Raw genomic sequence first — 25,989 nt, 5'->3', positions numbered from 1 at the left:
CGATAATGGGGTTCAACTTGTCTCCTGGGAAATGGAAGAATTTTTGAGGAAGTATGGTATAAAACACAAGAAGTGCACTCTATCATCCGGAGACCAACGGTATGGTGGAGAGATTCAATAAAGTACTCAAGGAGACCATTGCACTAGCAAAAGTGAATGGTATGATCTGGAAAGAGGCAGTTGAGAAGAAAGTTGAAATATACAGATTAACGCCTCACAGCACGACTGGCAAGTCCCCATTTGCATTATTTGGTGGAAGACTTCCGAATACTATGGTAGAATCGTCATGAGTAAGGGATTTGGAAGATGCTGCAAAGGGGAAGGAGTGTGTGGGTAAGTGGCGTGAGGGAGGCTGAACAGGTTTTAGCAAGGAAAATACATTTTGACTCTAGGAAAGCTGTGAAGAAAACAGTGGTTGTGGTGGTAGACATGGTGATAATTAAACTTCCACGGTGGAGTGGTAATAACTCTAAATTTTCAAAACCCATTCGGGTTATCAAGGTGTTTGATAATGCAGTAAAGACACAAGACGATCGCATTTGGAATCTGGGTAGGATTGTGGTGTAAAAGGGGCCAGAGTGTCTCTCTGGTGGAGAAGTGACGGGTAGAGGCAATTGGAATGGTGAGTGTGGGTGGTGACAGTACAAAGGTCGTACCCAGAATGCCTACAAGGGTCAGTAGGAAACCGTTGTACCTGAAAGTTTTTGTACAGTAAAATTTCAATTCAGTGGTATGATGGTTTCTATCTCCTCAGCCCTGGGGTTTTCCTGAGGAGTTCTTTTTGGACCTGTATATGTGAGCATTGGTACTGCATGGGGCCATTTTCTGTTTTGCCACACGTTGTGTCTTCGGTTATGTTGGGTTTACTGTATAGCTGTGTTTCGTATAACTCATTTGTATATTTCAACTTTGTACATATATTTGTTTTAATGTGTTAGGAGGGAGGTGTGTGGTATTTGGGACTTGGATGCCAAGGGCTCTCCATAGTGACAATAGAATATAGTCACTGGAGTGGTACCTATGTCACAGTAGGGGTTGGAATGTTTGGATTTGAAGTGGGTGAGCAATTGTTGAGCCAAGCTGTTGGGAAATGGATTGGATCGTCTTCAGAAGGAATTAACCACTTCTTCAATCCTCACTCCTGCCTTGACTGATCCTTTCAAGAATTTTAAGTATTGTATCTTACAGTTGTGAACCCTGTGTCCATAGGTCCTGTGTAGTAAAGTAGGATGTGCTTCTTATGGTTACCCCCACTTTTTGCTTAATGTAACACTGTTTTGACTAGTCTGACTGGGATCCTGCTAATCGGGACCCCAGTCTATTAGCTTTCTCCCTAAACTGTTATGTGCTTCAGTACACTCCAGAATGGATACTGGTGTACCCCCTTGTATATGGTACACATGTACCCAGGGCGTAGGTACCCCAGAGGCCTCCCATGGGCTGAAGCATGTATTATGCCACCCATGAGAGGCCATGCAGAATGGAACTACAGATCTGCCATAGCAGCCTATGTAAGTCGGTGCATGCACCACTTACTTTAGATATGTTTACTATATCTAAGGGTCACTGCACTTAAAACCTATAGGTCACCCCTATAGCAGGCCTTTACAATCCTGAGGGCAGGATGCTTGGTTCTAAGTGAGAGGGTGCCCCTGCATGAGCAGGACACTCCTGCAGCCTACGAAGTCCATTCTCCCGGGTTGTCAGTGAAGCAGCCATACATACATACATATATATAGGGGGCATTATGCGGCCGCGTGATGACCAATTCTAAAACGCTTGAAACAAACCCTATCGTGTTTTGTGTCAAACATGTTGGAATCATACCCCAACACTGGTAACTGGTGTGGGAGGTGTGATTCCACCCCTCAGAAGCATCCTTTGTGGGGTCCCTGGTGTTCCCGGTACCAGCCTTCGAACTCCAGACAGCACAAAATGGTTGCTGCCGACCAGAGACACATTTCTGCCCTCCTGCTTCTGAGCCAAGCTCGATCAGGGGAAGGCAGACTAATAGGCATCCTGTCACAGGGAGGTGTGACCACCTCCAAGACAGGATTTAGTGTATTAGGGCTGGGTTGGTGCGCTTGCCAGCTACCAAAAGTTTCCATGAGGGGCACATTTGGTGTCCCTGTGCATAGTCCAGTTCAAACCAGTCCTGGAAGCCGTTGGCACCCACTCTGGCGCAAAACTGGACAAAGGACATGGAAGTAAACTCCCCTCTGTCCAGACCCTCACCTGGGAGGGTCCCTTGTATCTTTCCAACCCTCTCCAGTGGGTACTTAAGGACTTACCTGGCTGTAGGACCTTAGATTCGTCGTGGACAAGATTCTGACCTGAAACTACTGAAGTTGGACTGTCTAGACACTCTGGACTTCGTTGGGCTAGACTTCTTCTCCTCCTCAGTCTGAAGCATCGTCTGTGCCCGTGCACCATACAGGCTCCATGCAGGACCTGTGGAGCATGAAGGACAACCGAAGATATCTTCCTTGGGGTGAAGGAGTCCCTCCCCGGCATTTGCAGGCACAGTATCGCAACTGACCAGTCTGCTGATCCTGAGCTCCTGCGAACTCCGAAGGCTCCCGCAACACAGGAAGTGAGTTCCACGTCCTTCGAGGTCCGAGCTGACCTCTCACTGAGTTTGAGTTCAGAATCCCTTGTGGGGGCTGTAATACCTGAACCCCTGTGCACTGTGTACTTTTGTAAGTGCATATGCTTGTTGGCGTTTAGCGAACAAATTCATTGGGCTACGAGTAGCCCCATTTCCTACAAACGACTTCGGCCTCTTTGCATTGAGTGCTCTACAAGCTGTTGTTTGGTGAAATCGCTCAAGGTCCTCTCGCAACTCCTGTGCCTCCGGCCTGTGAGTCCCCTTGAGGATCAACTCTGCTTTTCTTGGGCTCCCCTGGTTGCTCCAGACCTGCCCTCACTCCCCTTGCGGTGGGTAGTCTCCTGGACGTTCACAGCCCAGACTGTAAACTTCCTTGACCTTCTTCATGGGTTGCCGTTGCCAAGGCTTGTTGGTGCTCCCGCCGGACATCGACCCCTCAGCACTCGACATCCTTCGTGGGACAGCTCGTATCCAGCTCCTGGTCATCCTCAACGTCTCCTGGTCCCCGTGGCTGCAGAGTCAAGGTCTCCATCAACACACCTGAAGTACCCGAAATCGGTGGGCATTCGACTACTGAGCCCCTGGTCACTCCTGAGTGACCCAGACTGTGTCCCCTCTGCTTTCATGTTCCCTTCATCAAGAATCCACCTTTGGGTTCCATCAGACACTTTTCTTCTCTCCAGCAGTGGCATTTCCTCGAAGTGCTCCATTGAGATCGACAGCGGTTTCCGACACCACTTCAGCCGTATGTACCTGGCTTCCCTGGGATAGGTAACAATAGTACTACAGTATCCACGGTTGGGTTGACTCTCCAACCTCCTATGATCCGAAGTGCTTCCTCGTAATCCACTGGGAAGGGTTCTTAAACACTGAAACTTCAACCGCTACTTCCCCATAGAATTGTACGGAGCACGCAGTCCTGTTCCCACACTGCATCCGTCCTCCGTGGGGTCCCTACTTACTCACCTTTGGTGGTTCCTTGGGGTCCAAACGATTCTACGTACTCTAGACACTGTCTGTCACTCGAGTCGTGGTTCTTATACCACTATCTAGTATATGGTTTGGTCTCCCCCTGTGGCCCAATGTGTATTCGTGCTATTTACTATTTTTTCTGTGCTACAGTATTGTGTGCTTTGTGATTATCTGCGTGCAACAGATACTTTATCATACTAGAGAGTGTTATATTAATAAATACATATTTTTATAACTACTGTGTAGTTCTCCTTTCATTTAATCAATACTATAAGGTTGCAAGCTGCTTAACATTCCTTCAAGACTAAGCCTGAAGGCTGCTCTCCACAGCTACCACTTTGATAGCTTTCTAAGGTTATCTTTGACCTCTTAAAATCACCATAAGGATTGTTAGGACTGGTACAGGTTTCCCACTTTAATTAGTGGACAGCATATACCAGGCCAACTTCTCACAAAGTCCTTTCAGGAGCCCCAGGCTGCATTTGACCTAAAGAAATCCCAATTCTACTGATTCCTACAATTGCATCCTACCCTGCCGAGCTACAGAAAGTCACTTTCAGAAGCCCCTAAAATTAAGCCTTTTAGAGGCACGACTGCTCATGCGCCACCAGATTTATCAATCTTTTTGTATTCACTCCCTCGCCCTCATGTCGACCCTAAGGGCACGGTGGGAGGTTTTGATGGTTCCACTAAAGCAGTGTGCATGGCCCCCATACTCTTGTAATCTCAGCACGTTTGCACCTTATTCATATTAAATACCTCCATTTTACTTACCTCACGCCTCTGCGATTGTGGAGAGCCCACAAACTGCCTGCACAGATATGCTTCTGCTGCCCAGAACACGAGGGAGACTTCTTCCACTTGGTATGTGTTTGCCGTCTCATAGCGACGTACTGGCTAAAGATCTTTGCCTCTTTGTCGAGAATCCAGGGAGGTCCGTTGACACCCTTGCTGAGATCTGTCCATTTGGGGTATCCTTGAAGACCTGGGCAGCTCTTGAGGCGACTGGACCCTGGTGATGGTTGGTACAATGATTGCTAAAAGACTTTGACAAATATTGGAATCCACAGGATCTCCCTCCCCGGTCGAATGGTATGCATACATGGACTGCTGTGCGAAGCAGTAAGAGCCCATATATGCCGCACTTGGATGTTGACAGAGCCAACATTTGGGGAAAGTGGTGGACCTATTACAGACTCGGATGACAGTTCTTAAGGTGCTAGGGTCATGCTCTACATATTGTCAACGCCCCTGTAGATGTTTCTTTTCTGTAGTGACTTGCAATGGCAATCTATTTTTTCATAGCTAGAAAAATGTTCATATGTCTAAGATTGATGATTTTTTTTAGAAGATGTCAGAGCATTAAAAACCTACCATAGAAGTGGATCCCACATTTCTGGGACATACTTGGCTGATTTTGTCCAGATTTAGCTAGGTACTTGTCTTGCTTTTGTCGATTGCAACATTTTTAAATTTCCACTTCAGTGAAACTGAAAAATCCCTATCCTGCTTTTTGGCTTTTTGATTAATTTATCGCTATGGTGATATGTATGCATGAATGAATATCTGAAAGAAACAGTTAGTTATAGATTACTTACCTTAGAATTACCCCCAGGCGTCAGACTGGATCCGGAAAGTTTTTCATCAGCAGTACCCCTGCGTGTCGTAAAGTGGCATCGGTCGACTCCGTCTTCGTCGTTGGCATCGTAGCAATCGAGATGACATCGCGGTAGCTACATAGACGCCGCCCTCACGCGCTGACATCAGTTCTTTCTTTTTCCGCACCAGCCAGTGCAGATCCGGGGAGAGCGGTACCTCCAGTCGCTTTTTGACTGACTTTTTGCCAACTTTTATTGACACCGTTTTCTAGTCTTCGACTCCTGGTGCATGTCAGGGATGCCCGGCTTCAAGGCTTGCGGTTCCTGTAGCCGACTGATGTTGGTAACGGATCTGCAACGTGTGTGCCTTTTTTGCCTGGAGCCCGACCACAACCCATAGTCGTGCGCCGACTACCGTACCATGAATCTGAAGTCTTTGAGGGAGCGGTCCCGAAAGCTCCTTGAGGCCCGGTAGTCGGCTCTGCGCCGTTCAAGGTCCCGGTCACGTAAGAGGTCGAAGAATCGGTCGCGGAGTTGTCATCATTCCTCTTCCGAGTCTTCGCACTCAGGGTCAGGTAAGTCGAAGCACAAGTAGAAGTCGAAGAAGCATTGTCGCTCTTTGACTTCTCCTCGTCCGTTGGCCAACGCGACGAAGGATGCGCATAGTGCCCTTCCCGCAGCTCCACTTGCGGAGACAGTAGGGTAGACTCCAGGCTTCCCTCCCTTCCTGTGACCCGGAGTGACCCCTGCCCAGCCTCGCTAATTTTACGAAGCGATGCATGCCATCTTGGGCAGCCCAACTCCGCCTGGGTACTTTTGGGCCATTGTTCTACCCTGGCTCTTTTAGACCAGATTGGCAGCCAGAGGAGGGTGAGGAGGACTGGGAGGGGTCAGGAGACCCTCTAACTGACGAGTTGGGCTATGAACTGGACTGGAGAGATGAACTGGTAGAAGCCAGTGGTCTGGATACCTCACCAGACCTTGGCATGTTGTTTCCTCCTACCGTGGGTACGGAGGAGGGAGTGTCTTACGCAGTGGTGTTGCGCAAGGCGGCCTGGGCTCTCCGCCTCGAGCTACCTACTGTGGCGGTCAGGACTAACCTACTGACAGAGGTGCTTCAACCGGCAGCGAGCTCTTTGGAGCCCCTGCTGCCTTTCAATGAAGCCCTAACAGGCATCCTTTTGGGCACTTGGCCCAGGGCCAACACAGGGGCTCCTATGAATAGGTTGATTGCCCGACGCCATCGCCCAGCCACGGGTGACCCCACTTTCCTCTCCCAACACCCTACCCCTGAGAGCTTGGTGGTCCAAGCCTCCACTTCCAAAGGTGCATTCCCTAAAGCTCCACCTGATAGGGAATCCGAAAAGCTCGACCATCTTGGGAAGATGTTTTCTTCCTCCAGCTTGGGACTGCGGTTGGTAAACCCCGCATGTCTGTTGGGCCGTTACACCCACTCTGTGTGGGATACGGTTGCACAAGTGCTGCCTCAGTGCCGGAGGAGGCGCGGGCTGTACTGTCCTGTGCAGTTGCCGAAGGGAGAGATGCAGCGAAGTTTACCATCCGCTGTGGGTTGGATACCGCCTACTCACTAGGCAAGACGATTTCCACGTCGGTAGCCCTTCGACGATATGCCTGGTTGAGGTCGACTGGTTTTTCAGGGGATGTCCAATCCACTCTTATGTCCATGCCTTTTGATGGCCGTCGCCTATTCGGCGACAAGTCAGACAACACGCTGGAGCGCTTTAAGGGCTTTCCAGCTACGGCCAGGTCCTTGAGCCTCTCTACCACCCACCCTGTGCAGTATGCCTTTCGCCCCTTTCGTGGCTCCGGAAGGGGTGCCCCGCCACGTTCCACCCAGAGCCACAGGCCAGCGCAAGCTGTTAAGCCCATGCGTGTTCGGGAAACTACCGCCGTGGTTCTGTAGGCCAGCGGGCGCGCCAGTCCACCACAGCCCCCTCTGCAGCAGCCTCCAAATCCTCCTAGCCCGACCTTTCAGGGCCATCGAACGCCAGTGGGCGGCAGGATTCACCATCACCTCTCCCACTGGCGCACCATCACGTCGGACAGGTGGGTTTTGCAATTTGTCCAAAGGGGCTACTCCCTACCCTTCAAGACTACCCCTCCAGCCATGCCACCTTAGTACCATCGCTTGTTGGAGGATCATCTGGCCCTTCTCCAGCAGGAAGTTTCGTCACTCTTGGCCATGGGAGCCATCAAGCGAGTTCCTGTCCGAGAAGTAGGTCATGGTTGCTATTCCCACTACCTTCTGGTGCCCAAGAAGGACAAAGGCCTGCATCCTTTTTTGGATCTCAGGAACGTTAACCGCTTCCTCCGGAAGGAGAAGTTCAAAATGTTGACGCTGGCTCAGGTCCTATCTGCCCTCGACCCTGGAGACTGGATGGTAGCGTTGGACTGGCAGGATGCTTATTTTCACATTCCCGTCCTGCCGGCCCACCGGCGTTACCTGCAGTTCACGGTAGGCCACGAGCACTTTACCGTGCTCCCCTTTGGCCTTACCAGCGCCCCTTGGGTGTTCACTAAAGTGATGGCGGTGGTCGCAGCTCATCTGCGCAGATCAGGGGTTCCAGTCTTTCCCTATCTCGACAACTAGCTGTTGAAGCCGAGCTTGCCCAAGGCTGTCGTCCTCCCACCTCCAGACTACAGCAGACCTCCTGCATTCCCTGGGTTTCTCCATCAAAGTGCGAAGTCACACCTGACTCCATCTCAGAAGCTCCTCTTCATCGGAGCAGTTCTGGACACAACGTGGTTTCGGGTCTACCCTCCTGAACAGCGAGTCCGGGAAATTCGGTCTATATTTCCGATCTTTCAGCCTCTATCCCGGGTTTCGGTCAGGATGACCCTCAGGCTACTGGACTCGATGGCCTCCTGCATCCTGCTGGTGGACCATGGCAATTGGCTTATGCGGGATCTGCAGTGGGACCTGAAGTTCCAATGGGCACAACATCAGGGGAACCTGTACGATTGCGTCCAGATCTCGGAGGGCTCTGCAAACCAATTGCAATGGTGGCTCACAAACCAGGATTGGGTTGACGGCAGATCCCTCTTCCTTCCCCACACAGAATTCACAGTGGTGACCGATGCATCACTTCTGGGAGGAGGCGGCCACATAGGGGAGGTGGAGATCAGAGGCCTCTGGTCTCCGGTGGAGTCCGGGCTCCACATCAACCTTCTGGAGCTTTGGGCGATTCGTCTTGCACTCAAAGCATTCCTTCCCTCTGTCCAGGAAATAGTAGTGCAGGTGTTCACGGACAACACCACCGCCATGTGGTACTACAACAAACAGGGTGGGGTCGTGGACCCTATGTCAAGAGGCCCTCTGCCTCTGGACATGGCTGGAACATCAGGGCATATCCTTCGTGGTTCAACACCTGGCAGGATCGCTGAATGCCAGGGTGGACAAACTCAGCCGCAGGTGCATGATGGATCGCAAATGGCTTCTTCACTCGTAGGTGGTGCAAGGTCTCTTTCAACAGTGGGGAGAGCCTTGGTTAGATCTATTCGCCACTGAAGAGAGCGTGCAATGGCAGCAATTCTGCGCATTGGAATTTCCAAGGCTGCACTCTCTAGACTACACTTTTTGTTGTGAGTGGAGTTGCGGTCTTCTATACGCCTTCCCCTTATACCACTTCTGCTGAAGAAGATCAAGCGCGACTGGGCCCGAGTCATTCTCCGGATTGTGCATGAAGAGTCTGGTATCCTGAGCTGCTGTAGATGGCCATCGATCGTCCGATCCGACTGCCTCTTTGGGGGGGGAGGAGGGGGGGGGGGGATCATCTGTCGCAGCAGCAGGGGGACGGTCCTCCACCCGAACCTGTCCAGCCTCCACCTCCTGGCGTGGCGATTAAGTGGTGGCGGTTGACTTCGTTTGTCCTGCCTCCTGAAGTCTGATTTTATCTCAGCAGTCGGGTGTCCCTCCACTAAGACGGTATACGCCTGCAGATAGAACACATTTGTGGCATGGTGCACAGCATAGGCTGTGAATCGCCTTTCCGCCCCTCTTTCTGAGGTCCTCTTGTTCCTCCTTTCTTTGGCAGAGCCGAGCTCTGTTCTGGGCACTCTTAAGGGCTACCTCTCGGCCTTTTCAGCCTTTCTTAGGCTTCCTGATCAGCCTTCTCTTTTCAAGTCCCCTGTTGTAAATCGCTTCCATTAAGCCATTAACCATCTTTTGCCTCCTGTTCCCTTCAAACTCGTCCTTCCTTCCTTCCTTCCCAAAGAGGTTACTCCTTTCCATATTGGACAGACCATCGCTTTGCCGAATTTCTTTCCCCCTCCTCATCCTTCCAAGGAAGAAGAGAGGCGCCACCGTCTGGATCCAAAGCGAGCGCTTTCCATTTACTTGGATCGCACAAAAAAATTCCAGGTGGATGACCAGCTCTTTGTGGGCTACGTGGGCGCCAAAAAAGGCCGGGCTGTGCACAAACAAACCATTTCTAGATGGGTCATTTAGTGCATTAAAGCTTGTTGTTCCTTGGCAAAGAAGGTGCCTCCAGTGGGGTTGCGCGCCCATTCCACCAGGGCGACGGCAGCTACCACTGCTTTGGAGCGTTGAGTCCCCCTTAATGACATCTGTCAGGCAGCTACATGGGCATCGATGCACACGTACACTAGACATTACTGGCTGGACAGCCAAGTCCGGGGAGACGGCTTCTTTGGCTGTTCTGTTCTCCAGGACTTCCTGGTGTGAACTTACTTTGCAGACCTATCTCCTGAATTGGTATTGCTGGTGTATCTATTCTAAGGTAAGGAATCAATAACTAAATGTTTCTTTCAGATGAACAAGTTACTTACCTTTGGTTACGATATATCTGTAAGAAACATAGAATAGATATAGATTCTGTAATGCCCCACCGATCCTTCCAGTTCTGCGAACTGACGACTTAGGGTTAAGGGCTTCCTTTCAGGGCCCTAGTTTTGTGCGCCAGTGGTCAGTGTCTTGCATGGCTCTGTGCTTCTGGAAAGTCATGTACAGAAATGACATCCGCATGCGAGTGCGGCGTCTATGGAGCAACCGCGACGTCATGCCAGCGACCACGACGCCAACGACTAACGCGGAGTCGACCGACGCCGCCTTCCGACGCACAGGCGTCCTCCTGACGAAAAACTTTCCGGATCCAGTCTGACGCCTGGGGGTAATTCTAAGGTAAGGAATCTATAACTAACCTAAGTTTCTTACAGATATATCGTTACCGGAGGTAGGTAACTTGTTCGTTAAGTCATTTCATGCTCTTACATTGATGTTATATCAGGGCTGCATGCATTTCTGTATTGTAATCACATCTGTATAGCACTTCATACTCCATACTACTCTTGTCCCTAGTTTCATAATATTGTAGCTATCTCTGCATTTATTTATTTTTTGTCTTTTTGGGGTTTTAAACAAAAAAAAAAACAAAGTACCCACACAGCTTAACTCATATGCCTGAAGGTGTAAAGCTAAGAGATTCATCCGGTGAGCACAGCAAGGATGGTACGGTTCATTACTCATGTTTGATCTCTGCATTTATTTTAATTTTTATATTACCTTTGCCCATTGACTTAGTATTATTTTGGTTTAGTCTAAATCATTTCTTATAATGCAATTCTGCACTCTTCTAAGCCAATGGCCTTGATTCGCCAATGTAATGCTCCCAGGCACCTTGCTTCTACTTCAGATGAATTGGACATCGACTCCCTCCAACTGCCATCACACTTAACATCTCGTTGGCATCTTTTGGGTGTTCCACACTGAATCAATCAATCAATCAGTGACACTTGTAAAGCGCGCTACATACCCGTAGGGTCTCAAGGCGCTTGGGGGGGGGGGGGGTGCCGCTACTGCTCGAACAGCCAGGTCTTCAGCTTCTTCCTGAAGGAGAGGTGGTCTTGGGTCAGGCGCAGGTCGGACGGGAGGGAGTTCCAGGTCTTGGCGGCCAGGTAGGAGAAGGACCTTCCTCCTGTAGTCGCTCTTCGGATGCGGGGGACGGCGGCGAGGGCGTGGTTGGCTGATCGGAGGTGGCGTTTGGGAGCGTAGAAGTTGACTCGGCTGTTGAGGTAGCTCGGGCCTTGGTCGTGTAGGGCTTTGTGTGCGTGGGTGAGGAGGCGGAAGGTGATTCTCTTGTTGATGGGGAGCCAGTGAAGGTCTCTCAGATGTCCGGAGATGTGGCTGGATCGTGGGATGTTGAGGATGAGTCTGGCTGAGGCGTTTTGGATCCGCTGGAGTCTCTTCTGGAGCTTGGCGGTGGTCCCGGCGTAGAGGGCGTTGCCGTAGTCCAGTCGGCTGGTGACGAGGGCCTGGGTGACGGTCTTCCTGGTCTCTGTGGGGATCCACCAGAAGATCTTTCGTAGCAAGCGTAGGATGTTGAAGCACGCCGAGGAGACGCTGTTGACTTGCCTGGTCATGGAGAGGGAGGAGTCCAGGATGAAGCCCAGGTTTCGTGCATGGTCTGTCGGTTTGGGTGCGGTGCCCAGGGCGGGAGGCCACCAGGAGTCGTCCCAGGCGGAGGGTGAGGAGCCCAGGATGAGGACCTCCGTCTTGTCCGAGTTCAGTTTCAGGCGGCTGGTCGTCATCCACTCGGCTACCTCTCTCATCCCTTCGTGCAGGTTGGCTCTGGCGGCGGCGGGGTCGTTGGTCAGGGAGAGGATCAGCTGGGTGTCGTCGGCGTAGGAGATGATGCTGAGGTGGTGTTTGCGTACGATGGCCGCGAGGGGGCTCATGTAGACGTTGAAGAGGGTTGGGCTCAGGGATGATCCTTGGGGGACGCCGCAGATGACTTCGGAGGCCTCTGACTTGTACGGTGGTAGGCGGACTCGCTGTGTTCTTCCGTCGAGGAAGGAGATGATCCATTCCAGCGCCTTGTCCTGGATTCCGATGTTGCTGAGACGCTGTATTAGGGTGCGGTGGCAGACCGTGTCGAATGCCGCGGAGAGGTCTAGGAGGATGAGGGCCGCTGTTTCTCCCTTGTCCATCAGGGCTCGGATGTCATCGGTGGCGGCGATGAGGGCGGTCTCGGTGCTGTGTTTGGCTCGGAAGCCGGACTGTGAGGGGTCGAGGGATCCGTTCGTCTCGAGGAAGGCGGCCATCTGCTTGTTGACGGTCTTCTCGATGACTTTGGCTGGAAACGGGAGAAGCGAGATGGGGCGGTAATTCTTGAGGTCGGTGGGGTCCGCTGTTGGTTTCTTGAGTAGAGCGCTGAGTTCGGCGTGTTTCCAGCTTTCGGGGAAGATGGCGGTGTCGAAGGATGTGTTGATGATTTCTCGCAGGTGGGGTGCGATGATAGTGTCGGCCTTGTTGAAGACGTGGTGAGGGCAGGGGTCGGTCGGTGATCCGGAGTGGATGGAGTTCATCGTGCGGATGGTGTCTTCGGTGCTGATCGGGGTCCAGGCGTGGAGGGTGGTGGTGGGGGGGGGTGGCTGGTCGGTCGTGGTGTGCGTTGGTTGGTTGTTGAAACTGCTGTGTATGTCCGTGATCTTGTTGTGGAAGTATGAGGCGAGGGAGTTGCAGAGGTCTTGCGATGGGGTGATGTCGTTGTTTCCTGCGCTGGGGTTGGAGAGCTCTTTCACGATGTTGAAGAGTTCCTTGCTGTTGTGTGCGTTGTTGTCCAACCGGTCCTTGTATGCTGTTCTCTTGGCGGCGCGGATCAGCTGGTGGTGTTTCCGGGTGGCAAGTTTGTAGGAGGTCCTGTTGTCCGGTGTCGGTTCCCTTTTCCAGACTTTCTCGAGGGCTCGGCAGTTCTTCTTGGAGCTCTTGAGTTCGTCGGTGAACCATGGGGCCTTCTTGCTGCTGGGTCTGCTAGGCGGGGTCCTCAGCGGGGCGAGTTTGTCCGCGCAGTCGCTGATCCACTTCGTGATGTTCTCGGCGGCCTGGCTGGGGTTCGCTGAGCTGGCAGGAGGGTGTTGGCTCAGGGAGGTGGCGAGCTGGTCTGCTGTGATCTTGTTCCAGCTTCTGCGGGCGGTGTGTTGCTGGTGTTGGTGGGTCGTCGTTCTCTTGAAGGTGAAGTGGACGCAGCTGTGGTCCGTCCATTGAAGCTCTGTGGCGTGGCTGAAGTCGATGTCTGTGCTGGATGAGAAGGCTTCACCATCCGTTTCATGACACCAAAGACGTTTATAAGGAATTGTACATTAACACCACTGGATTGCCTGTAGTGCTTTGGTCTCCCAACCCCCAGCAGTGCACCTGGTTCTTTTCAAAAAGTGACAGGTTGTTTTTTAGGAACGTCCAAATAATTGTTTAGACCTCATATGCAGTATTACTTGTATTTTTCCATCTTTAGGGAAAATCGTGAAGGAACTGGAGGTAGTCATGCTGTGTTCAATTGGTAGTGCGGGATTAGGATTTCCATGTTTTACAATTCACTTATGTCGTTTATAAATTGATTTCCAGCAGAACTGATAGTGACAAAATGAGCCAATAATGCAGTGAAACAGGGGTAATGCTGTAGACCAAGTAATGTTTGTGATGCTGTGAAAGTAAGACCAGTTTGTTCTCTCATTAGATTTCATAATTTAGAACCATTAAAATCACAAAGCTTGCATTGTTAATCAATTTGATAGTTATTATGATTCTCATCTTTGTGTGTCATTCTGTCCCCTAGGAGACACTATTTTAGGAGCAGGATCCTGTTTTGGTTTTCCAGTTTTCTTCACCAAAAACTGTGGGCTAGTGGCAGTTTTTGCGCGTGAAGGTGTCTCCATGCTTCCTGAAGATGTGGAGGAGTCCATGACTAATTCTGCCACTGCTCCTAGCAATGAGGTACAGTAATATGTGCTGCAAAATGGTTGATAGGAGGGTTGTACACACAATGCATTAATTCTAGAGTAAAATATTAGCAGATCTTGTCTATGCTTTGGTTCAAGTTGATAGATGTGGTAGTCTTTGTTCATATTTTTCATCACTGTATGCTAAGGTAACTCATCTTTAATTTGTTTCTGTTGACTGTTCTGCATTTAATTCATGCATGAAAATCAGGAAGAAATTCTCTCTAGTTGAAGACAAATTGTTTTAACTTGGGTGGTTTTTGTAAAAACATCATTACTATATTTGTTTTCCTCATACATAATCACTCTTAAACTTGTTGACTTTATACAAACAGCCTTAGAAAAAGCTTCTAATACTGGAACCATATTGAGCCATTACCCTTATTTGCTAATATGTTCTTGATGCCTTTTTGCAGAACCTCTGATTTCATGCAACAATGTTTACCTGCTAAAATAGACGATCCAGTGTTTGATTCTGTTACTAAAAGCTCTAAATTTCCAGTTTGCTTTCTGTTGCAACTAAAATGTTGGAGATGTATTTATTTTCTATCACACCAAAATGGCACATATTACAGTCTGGCCTCTTTTCAGGGCCTACGTATCGAATTTAGGGGGTACACTTGGTAAGCTGTCACTTACTGTGGAAGAGGGGAAAGGGAGGCTGCAGGCTTCAACCCTTTGTCTCACTGTAAGAATTAATCTTTTTCAAAAGTTACCAAATTCATTGAGGCTTTACTGCAACACCCTAAGGACATAATTAACTCCTCCTTCCCTCAAAATCAGGCCTCTTTTGAACTTGTGCTTCAATTATTGGCCTTTGTCTTCTTAGAAACGAAAGACTGTCTTCAAATTTCCAACCTTCTATTGATTTTCAATCACGGAACAGTTAGTAACTGATTAAAGGCAATCATTCATTAAAAACGGTGTGGCCACCACCAGGATTTAACCATCCCCATGAATGAGTCCTCTTTGCTGGATTTTTAAAGGAATTTTGAAGACCCTTGGTCTGGAACATCCTGTAGCTCTAATGCTATTGTTCTGTCGGTGTCTTGAACACATTTGAGTGTCTGTTACCTGTCATGTGTCTTACTGATCACTCAAAGATGTCTGGACTGGCTGTAGCAGGCTTAAATGATTGCTACATTGACATGGAGGAGAATGGCTGTCCATCTACTCTTTCAAGTTTTATTTGAGAATGGACACATTCACAGAGGCTCAAAGAAAATTAGGAGTCTAAATAAAACACGTCCTAATTCTGGCAGAAACGAGAATATAAGGTTTTACATAGTTTGTGAATAGGTGCAATGTAGGCAGAACTATGTACTCAGACCCTATCTGTTGTGCATTAAAGTATGCATTAACACACATTTTGATTCACTTGCCTCTGACATTACTAATCTTAGCAGTGTGTCCGTCTGTTTCCTTAACTGCTCGAAGTAGGCAATCATTAGTTTGTGTTTGAGAAACATTAGATCAACTGTAAGGTCCAAGACATTGTTACGACCATGGTATCTCAGCTGCTTGGGCGCTCGAGAACCACTGTACCTTGCGTGGTCCCACAGTTCCCAGGTCTCTGGACACGCAGCCCACAGATGTGGGCTGTAACTTTCACTCACCTGCGACTGCCTTCCCTCGTGCTCCCGGGTGCTTAGCTGCTACTCTGTGTTCCTCCAGCTACAAAATGGCAATCACCTGTCTGAGGGTTTGCAGTTGCCTTTTAAACCTGCTGGGAAGCTCTTTTGGTTTAGGTTTTCCTTTCCTGTTTTTTTCCTTTTTCCATCATGGCTGTTTCTTCCTGGACTCCTTTCTGGTTTCCCACTCCCTTGTGTTTCGTGTCATGTGATGTTTGAGGTAATTTTCTTTTCATTTTCCTTTACTATATAAAGTCTTCAGTTTGGTTGGAGGGTGCCTAGCAGCAAAGCTGTGTTTTTTTACTTGTTTCCTTGCTCCTTCTATATGCCTATCCTGGCTCCTCGGTCCTTAATAATTCCACTATCCGATTCCTGATTTTCTTCAATCGTTTAAAGTCTTCATCCAGCAAGGAGGGTTTTCTTATGCCTTTGTTGCTCCTGAGAAAGTGGCAGCTTCTTGTGGAACCTACCACATATTCCAGTGTGTGGGAACATCGTGGCCTACTGAAACAGCAGAGGACCTGGATTATGGGTAAGTGAACAGACCTGGACAGCCATTCATGCACCAGTATCAAATCTCTTCTCCCACAGGAACATCCTTGCAATGGAAATCACAAGATGACTGTAGGTGTGCTGTGAACCGCATAACCTACACCCCGCCTTCTAATCAGAAGGACTGCAATCGCAGTAGCTATTACTAGAGAGCATGCCCTTTTCAACTTTCATGAAGATCATCAACCAGTTCTCTCCACCACGTTCAACATGGTCAGACTGCAAAGTGTGCAAACATTTGAGTGTATGGAGGGGGATTTGAGATATTGTGTGGACACTGATCTAGTCATTCCTATCACCAGACTTCTGAATATACTTTTGTCCATTACTTCAGATAATTGAACAATACCAGCTGCAGTTTTAGATGCGTGCTCGAGAGAGCTAAATCCATATTCACTTGGAAGCTTAAGATGTCATCAGCAAACATCAGTATTTGTCAGAATCCCGTTTAGAACTAGATAAGATCAAGATTCCGGTGCTTCAGTGGCACCGAAATTGAAATTCTAATGTTTAGTCAGCCTGAATAAATCTGGAGTTAGAAGACCTATGCTAATGGAAACCTTTGTGGTCCAGGCATAAAATAAGTACTTACAGACAGATGATGAATTTTGAATCAACACATCTAAAGGTTCCCTGTGACACAATTCCATGGCCCTTCAACAGAAAGAGGCCCGAAGTAGATCATTTGTCCTTTTTCACAAGACCAGTCAAGACCCTAACCAATCCACAAACAAATATTGAGGCTTAAAACATGGACTAAACACAAACTAATGTTCCCAACATGTTTGAAGTACTACAGTTTGTAAACTAAATTCTCTCTAATGCTTTTCACTTCATCAGGCACTCCTGTACTTGGACAACCCTATCCTGCTAATATATTTGTCACCAGTACATTAGTCTGGCAAACTAACTTGCTCTTTATGCTTTTTTACTATGCTTTTGAACTTGGCAGTCCTCTTGCTTTAAAATTGGCTTGTTACATTCTATTCGTTCTTCGTCTCTCAGCATTGTCTCATCTCTCAGTTTTCTGCAACAGAACTTGAGGCACCTGTTTTTCATCCAAGCTGAGTATGTAATTAAGATTGTCTACAGCTCTAAAGTAGTGCATCCCATTGCAAATAGTTTTTCTTTAGGCCCACATCTTGTATTGCAAAGCTTCATTCAAAGGCTCCTGACATGCGTGCATGCACAGTTCACACTCCTCTCTATTCTGTTCAGCCTCTGCTCAAAACCATTAATCAAACAGTGATGTAGATCACTATGGTTGGGTGTTATTACTTGGTGCCTTAAAATATTTTTCATTTCTTGAAGTGAGCGGGGAATATTTAAAAAATTTTTTTTAAAAAAAATGGCAACACTACCTAGATCCGTTTCTTTGATAAAAACTGACTTCGATCCAGTGGGAATAATGTTCCGTAAACCAATTCATAATGCTTTTCAGTATGTATAAAAGACCAAGAAAATCCACTGCTGGTTTGTAAGACCGCTTCCAACATCTTCATATGCTGCACAGGGGGAAGGTGTAATATGTATTTTTAACGTCACTGCAGTACACTGCACGTTTACTGGTCATAGCCATGATTTCTACATACTTGGACTGCCTTCAGTAGTTCTCAGGCTTCTTGGTGAGATTTATTTCCAAATGCCTTTCATGGGCTATTACCGTGATCATGCTTATTAACTCTGATGAGTACTCAATTCTACTCTGACAATTCATAAGCAGTCTTTTTAACAAGCATTTTGGCAGCCATTCTTTTGTCAGTAAAAGGTTATAGTCGCCATTCTTCAGTTCATCATGAAAATCTTGGTTACTTTTCAAATCTTGTCACAGTCCTTATCTAAACTTACATTGACCATTCTCCAATTATTGAGGAAGTTCTTACCATTGTTCAGTCATTCAGAAATAGTTCTTATTTTTCAATTCAGTGCATTTTTTTCCAACTCGTCATAATTTCCATTTAGTTATATATAAAACAATTTTAAGTTGTGAACTTTAATTTTGAGAGTTATTAAAGGAAATGTGTTCCCTCCGGACATTCACTATAATGCAGTGTAAATTGAGGTTGGATCAGTAGGGCAACTCATGTAAGAGCGCTGGGCAAAATCCCCTGATGCCCAAGTGTTTTCATGAATCAGTCCTAAGTTATCTTTGCATGCTTTAATTTCAAGAGAGTGGCGGTGCTGGTATTCCTGCCTCTGAAATCAGTAGTGCTATTGAGACGAAAGTTTCCTGAATGTTTTGGAAAAGCTGTACTGTCCTACCCCATTACAGTTTCTTTACTACCCTGTGCATTTCCTCCCCTAAGCTCAATATTCAAGTAAGCCACTGTAGGTGCTACATGTTGTGTTTGGAATTGTTGAAAGAAGACCTGCAGACCCTTTAAGTAAAACATTAATGACCAAGAAAATGCAGTTATGCGCAAATGACATAAGTATATCGTGCACTGCTCTGATGCTCTACTATCATGTCCCTTATTACAACACTGATGAGATCTATGGTGGTGCAAGTTATGCTTATGTCAGTTAAGGTTTTTTTAATGTACGGTAAAATCCTACTACCTTCCTCACATAGAACTTTACTTTGTTTTTTTTCTGTGTGCACGTGTGCCCCAACTGTACCATGCCCCGACCACATCTACAACCTTGGAACATAACTAATCAGCACCACCCTGACCTACATCATCAACATCTCCATCATGTCCACCGCTTTCCTGAATGAATGGAAATTTGTAGAAATCAACGTCGTCCTCAAGAACCCCATACCCAACCTGAATCAACTGAGCAACCTCTGTCCCATCTCCCAGCTTCCCTACCCAGCCAAAGTGATTGAGAAGGCCATCAACAAGCAACTCACAACCTACCTTGAACTTCACCATCTTCTAGCCAACTCTCAGGCAGGATTCAGAAACAACCACTGTAGTAAAACAGCACTCATCACGGCCACAGATGACATTTGAATCACCCTGAACTGAGGAGAAACAGCTGCCCTCATCCTGTTCGACCTCTCTGTGGCCTTCAATACCCTCTCCCATAATACCCTCATCAGAAGACTACGCAAGATTGGCATACAAGGATCTGCTCTCAAACAGATCTGTTCCTTCCTCAGGGGAAGAACCCAAAAGGTCAGACTGCCACCCTTCACTGCAGAGACCCGGAAATTGATATGCAAAGTCCCACTGGAATCGTCCCTTAGCCCCACCCTTTTCAACATATACATGACACTGCTGGCCAACATCATCCAATCACAACCTTCATCTCACGCACTGATGACACTGAACTCATCCTCTCCTTAACGGACAGAACTACCACCACCAAAACCAACTTCACCAACTGTATGACCATGGTAGCAGACTGGATGCTACCCAACTGCCTGCAGCTCTTCTCAGACAAGACGGAAATGCCTGTCTTAGGCAAGAAGACCTCCCCATTGGACTCCTTGTGGCCGTCAGGGCTAGGACCAACACCCACAGACTACGCAAGAAATCTAGGCATTATCCTAGATGATAAGCTCAACATGGTGGCTCAAGTCAACGCAGTGTGCACCTCATGCTTCCACATCCTACGCATGCTGTGAAAAACTTTAAATGGTTTCCTCAGAACACCAGACGGACCGTCAAGCAAGCACTCATCACCATAAAGCATGATTATGGCACACTCTCTGCTCTGAAGTCTCCAAACAACTACACAGACTCCTGACCATCCAGAACACAGCTGCAAGACTTAAACTCGACCTCCCATGCCGCGCCCACATCACACCGCACTTCAGAAAGCTTCACTGGCTCCCCATTCACCAGACACCTATGCTCTATCTCACTCGCACACATTCTTTGCATCCTCAAAAGCAACACTGGAGGTCGCTCATTCTCCTACATCGCACGCAAGACATGAAACTACCTCCTTCAGCACATCAGAGCCTTCTCTTCACTTCTTGAGTTCCACAAAAAGATGAAGACCTGGCTCTTTGTATAAGCACCTTGGGGATAACAAACCTACACACCTATAAGTGCCTGGATACCCTCTCGGGTGATCAGTGCGTTATACACATCAATATAACATGTATATAAATATATTTGAAATAAAAAGGGTTTGTGGCTGTTCTCCACATTTTAAAATATGTATGATATATTAAAAAAATCAAATGAGGTGGTTTGTGGGGTTCTCGCCCCACCAATAAACACCTGAAAATATATATGTATTTTAATAGATATGATAAAAGCACATTTGCCTGGTAAATTACAATGGGGTAAAACAATACTTTGTAAAGGTAGATGTTTTGTATTACATACATTGTAACATACCACATGGTAATTGTATGCATGGTAATATCTGGAATTCATTCCTCTAGTTCTTTGGGATGGGAGATATTTCCGAAATTGATTGTTGAACTTAATTGACCTTTGAACTGGGTCCCTAACTGGGCACTTTGACCGAACACTGGGATCAACATAAATTCACCATTTACTTTAGTAAATATGATATGAGTTGGTTGGGTAGTGGGTTTTAAGGTTACTGGTTTTTATGGGCGACACCTTCCATTTCTATTCTTTGGTTGTTAGAAACTCTGCTCCAGCGCACTGAGTTGTCATTTGTCATTTCCTAAGCAGACATGAGACTGGAGTTGGGTTAGAGTCTCTGCTGACCCAGCATTTTAGTTCAGGCTGGACTTTTGAACAGGAGCAGGACCACGACTGATTTGAATATGGCTGACCACCAAGTGGCACAGTGGGTGAAAAATAATGGGCTTTAATGTTTCCTGAGCAATCACCATTAATTTGAGCATTCTTACCATCACTTTGTGTTTGTTTTAGTAGAAGCCCTAAGTGTGAATAGTAAGCCCAGACATGGGTTCTTGGCTCTCTGTACCATAGATCTCAAGCTGCACCTTACTGAAGAGCCCGAAACTGATCTGGGGTTGCTTGTGTTGTGGAAGTTCAGGCTGGACTGTTCATGTTGAAGCAGAACCAAAACTGTTTCGCTTAGGGCTAGTCTTTGTCTAGTGTCACAATAGGAGAAGAAAGAGGAGGAGATGGGAACGTGACACTTAAACAAATTGATGTATTTGCTCTAGTAAATGGTCCTGTGCTTAGTGTGTCATAGGACTCCAGCTGCACCACACGGACGAGGCCCATAGAAAGAAAAAGTGGTCTTTAGTGCACTTGAGTGATTGCCCGAGGCTGAAAATGAATGAATTCTTTATTTAATTATAAATCTATAATCATTAAAGAGCACACATTAACAAATAACACTTTTAAATTGCAATATGTGGTTACATTAAAAACAAATGTTAAAAAAGAATAGGGGAAATATTGTGGCCATTCAACAATTCATTATCCTGTAAAAACCTCCCCACTTCAGTATACAAAACTCAATGCTGAGAAAATCTAAAAAGCAATAGACGTTCGCCAGGAAAGACCACTTTTCAAGAAGGCACCCATAGAATAGCATACATCATAGTCAGGGAGCATTCCGAGATAATAAAATGCAGGCTTGTATTGGTAAAAACCCTGACTTTTAAGGTATGCGACTAAAAATGTGCTTCTGAATGTTTGATAAAATTTACAGAAGAATAATAAATGCTCCAAAGTTTGTGGAGAGGATTTGTTACAGGGCAGAGTAAAATAGACTTAGAGTTCAATTGAGCTACGGGGAAACATAAGTAACATCTTATGGTTCACATGTGAGATTTCTTTTAGAGTGCCCTCTACCTTACATTATTTACATGCAAGATATACAGCTCTACACCTTTTACAGTTTGAATACAGATCATCTCTCTCATATTAGGCTTCAGAATCTCCCTGCCTACTCTACTAGCCACGGCCCATCTCAGAAATAGATCTTTGATCTTGTTTAAATCCCATTTTAAGATGGCACAGGATTTCTTTAAACATCTCTGACCTGCCAAAGGGTACCGCAGTTCTCCATATATACTTAAGCCAGGGGATCTTTAGTCTGATATTAATTTAAGCATTCATTCCATCACTTTGTTGTTTACTGCAAAGATGCTGCCTATACATCCGTCACCCATCTTCTAGTCCCTTTCTTTGGTCTCACAATTTATTGAAGAGCTGAGCGCTCTCAAAAGACCCACAGTCATTCTGAGCCAAGCCCATTGGGCCACACTCGACAAAGGGCCTAGCACCATAATCATAATTGAGGCTTTATCTTTGCCTCAAGAATCAAAAGAGGGAGGGAGAAGTTTAAGTTCCACTCAAATTCCCATAAATGAACATGTAAAATGAAAAGAAGTGTAAGAGTTGTGTTGAGAGGGGGACATCACCTAAATTGTTGTGACACCCTCAACAGTGTTGTTCCGCCAAAGGTGTATGTCTCCTGTTGGCGTACTTAGCCACTGATCATTACATCATTGGGTCTTTGCCTCCACCAGGAGGGATTGTCTCTTGAATCTGAGACCATATGGGACCCACAATGTGAGGAATAAAAAGTTAAAAAATGCATCCTACTTTTAGAAAGGACATATTTTATTTAAAAGATCAAAGGTAGTGGTATTAATAAAAAATGTGAGATGTGAAAAGAGAGGTATTAGGTGTCTCTCACATCTCTCTGAAAGAACCAGATCAACATTTTTCAGCCAGTCAGTCAATGTCAGTCAACAATAGCTTTATTCGGTTAATAATTAAAACCATCAAAGCATACACAAAATTTCATTTGCAAAAAGTTACACTTAAGAATAATTTACAAAGGAATTTCAGACAACACACAATTAATAATCATGCATAAAAACATATTTAAGCAAAAAATTGGCGAACAATCACATTAAAAGGTAAGACAACCCAGGAATTATAAAACTATTTTATAGTTTCGAGAAAGAAGATTAAAAAGCCCAGTCTCAGACTATCAAACAAACTAAAAAATAGGGGAAGGATATATTAAACTACATTAGATTTCTACTTCTAATAGCCCCGGTAAGATAGCTGGCTACTCCAAAACAGACCAAAGGAGAACCTAGCATTTGCAAATATACCAACGCGGGCCTCACTTGCTCAAAGTGGCAGTTCTTGAAAATAGGGCAAATAAATTTCTTACGTTGCAAAATATAAAATTTACAGAAAAAAACCATATGCAACGTATTTTGTTCAGAGGCATTATCACAAGGACAAAGGCCCAAGGTGCCCTCTTTAAAGAAACCCTTCGGATGGGCTAAAAGCCAAGGTAGCATGCCATGTTTAAACCTTGTCAATAAAAACAGGTGAAATGAATTGTTTATATAGGTCAAGTATGGCTGGATCTCATTGCCCAAACTTAACATGACAAATCTCCTAACGGATGGTTTGCACACTTCCTCGCCTTCCCTCGACAACCTTGCCCTACACATGAACTGGGACTTAAAATCTTTTATTTCTGATTTGGTCAATTCACATGGTCTATCAAATAATTCTAAATAGCCAAGAGTCTCCAGCTTAGATTTAATATATCGCAGCCAAGGAATACACATCAAGGGCCAGACAGTCTTGAATAATGAGCTGATTTAGGCTTGGTGGATGCTGCGCCCAAACCCTTAGCCATCCCATTAATGGGGCAACAGAAATCTGATCCATTAAGTACTCAGCCCCCAAGCCCCAGACCTCACTACCATACAGGGCCATAGGCACGCACTTGGCATTATATATCTTCAAAATCGCGGGCAAGGGTTTGCAGCCCAACCGTTTTGCAAAGCCCAACACGGCTCCTGTTGCCCTAGCGAGAATATTCTGTTTCTGTGCACGTTGCATGACCCATGATCCTCTGTCATCAAAGGTGATCCCCAAATATGGAAAGGTCTGCACTTTGGTAAGCTCCTACCCATTACAGAAGAATTTTGCCTTTTTTGCTGCCCCATATCCTATTGTCATCGAATGTGATTTTTTAAAATGTATTACTAAGTCCAAGGAGACCATAAAATCGTTAAAACCATTTAAAAGGGCTTGAAGGCCTCTCGCAGTTCTTGCCAGCAAGACCGTGTCTTCCGCATACAACAATGCGGGAATCAGCTTAGTACCTGCTCTTGGTATATCTTTACAAGATGAGGACAAAACTTCCCCCAGGTTATTAATATAGAGCGAAAAAAGCAAGGGCGCAAGAATGCACCCTTGTCTTACCCCTCGCTTCACCTGCCAGGCTTCAGATAGATTCCCGTCCTTGTTGTAACGAACAGCAGCAGTAGTATCCTCATGTATGAGTGCTAAAAAGGCAATCAGCACAGGGTCAAGACCCATAACTGCCAGGGAAGCCCATCATTTTTGACGATTTACAAGGTCAAAAGCAGTAGACAGGTCCATAAATGCTAAGTGTAAGACCCCCTGCTTCGCTATCGTGTACTTCCCAATTATAAGGTGCAGATTGAGGCATTGACCCACAGTGCTCCTTCCCTTTCTGAACCCATATTGAAGGTCCGAAATAATGGAGTTGTCCTCCAGCCAAGTAGTTAATTTTGCGAGGACAACTTTGCCCATAATTTTCATAGCAGAATCTAAAAGAGAAATAGGCCGATAGCATGCCGGATCCTCTCTTGCACCTTTTTTAAATATTGGTACTATCACAGCCTTTCCCTAAGAACGGGGAGCACCCACCTTTGCTACAGCATTAAAAACTAAAGTTAAAAGCTTCGCCCAGTAGTTTGAATCTGCCTTATACAAATCTGCGGGCACACCATCTGGGCCAGGTGCTTTGCCCTTTGCCATAGACTCGATGGCGTCCCGGACTTCCGCCTCATTAAAATTAATTTTCGATGACTGATTAATATTCCCAAAATTTACTGGATTTTGATCTGGAATTTCAGAGTAAAGGCCACTAAAATGAGCCACCCATTTGTCTGGTGGAATAAGGCAATCGTTAATAGTGTTCTCTAATTCATTAAAAAGTGGACTATTAATTACTTTCCAGAATTGGGAACTACTTTTTAAGACACTAGCGTCTGACAATTCTTCCCACGCCATATTTTTTAAATGAGTTTTCCTTGCCTTTAGTGTTTTTTTATAGGATCTTCTTGCCTCCGCAATCCTGCTGGTGTCTTTCCCACCATCTTTTAGGGCCAGTAAGAGGGCGGAGTGCGCACTACAACATGCCTGATCAAACCAGTTTTTAAGCTTCTTAGGTCTTGGTTTCCCAACGAGGGTTAGATTATCCACAATCTGATTGGTTATTCTTTTGAAGGCACCAAGAATATCCCCTGGTTTAGATTCTGTTGCTACGCAGATGTTAAAATCCTCCGAATTGCTATGATACAATTTATCTAGAAAATCAATCGGGGTAATAACATCCCATCTCAGACGTGTTCCCTGTTTAATAGGGATTAAGTTTAAATTAGAATTTGTAGTCATATAATTTGGCCTAATCACAGCATTAATGTTTAATTCCAAAGATAGAGGATTATGATCACTTAGGGCATTTGGAGTAACGCGAAAGGGACCTATCCGATCCTTCAAAGGACAGGAAATTAGTATATAGTCAATAATACTATTGTGGCCCTGGCCAGTAAATGTGGGAACAGGAAATAATGAGTCCTGCGTTGGAACAAATAAATGAAAGGCAGATACAATACTATCTAGAAACATCCCACCCTTTGAATGATCAAAGTGGGCTTCCTCCTGAGGACAATAAGCCTGGTTAAAATTTCCAAAGCAATTGGGTTGACATACATGAATATTAAAATCGCCGAACAATAACAAAAAATAAGGTGTAACATTATTTGCATCAAAATCATCCAAAAAGGTGGATAATGCCTTTAAATGCTCCAATTCATCCAACCTCGTGAATGAGTTATAAAAATTCACAACCAATAATGACGGAAGATTATCACCTGCTATTTTAACCGCCAGTATATTAGGTGAGCTAGTCATTACGAGTTCTGTGCTATACAATAGCTTAAGACTAAATA

The 25,989-nt window shown here is 46.2% G+C and overlaps 1 protein-coding gene across 1 annotated transcript in view; it reads left to right on the top strand.

Annotated features, from left to right (window-relative positions):
- The window catches only part of NUP133 (nucleoporin 133), a 1,584,091-nt gene that overhangs the window by 475,116 nt on the left and 1,082,986 nt on the right, over window positions 1–25,989 (top strand). Inside the window, exon 11 of the mRNA XM_085611954.1 lies at window positions 13,770–13,927. Within this exon, the coding sequence (XP_085468080.1) occupies window positions 13,770–13,927 (158 nt within the window). The remainder of the gene's footprint in view (window positions 1–13,769; window positions 13,928–25,989) is intronic.

Source organism: Triturus cristatus, chromosome 6 (assembly GCF_964204655.1).
Source record: "Triturus cristatus chromosome 6, aTriCri1.1, whole genome shotgun sequence".
Lineage (NCBI taxonomy): Eukaryota > Metazoa > Chordata > Amphibia > Caudata > Salamandridae > Triturus > Triturus cristatus.
The sequence above is the reverse complement of the archived record's forward strand: the minus strand, read 5'-3'. Positions and strand labels throughout refer to the sequence as shown.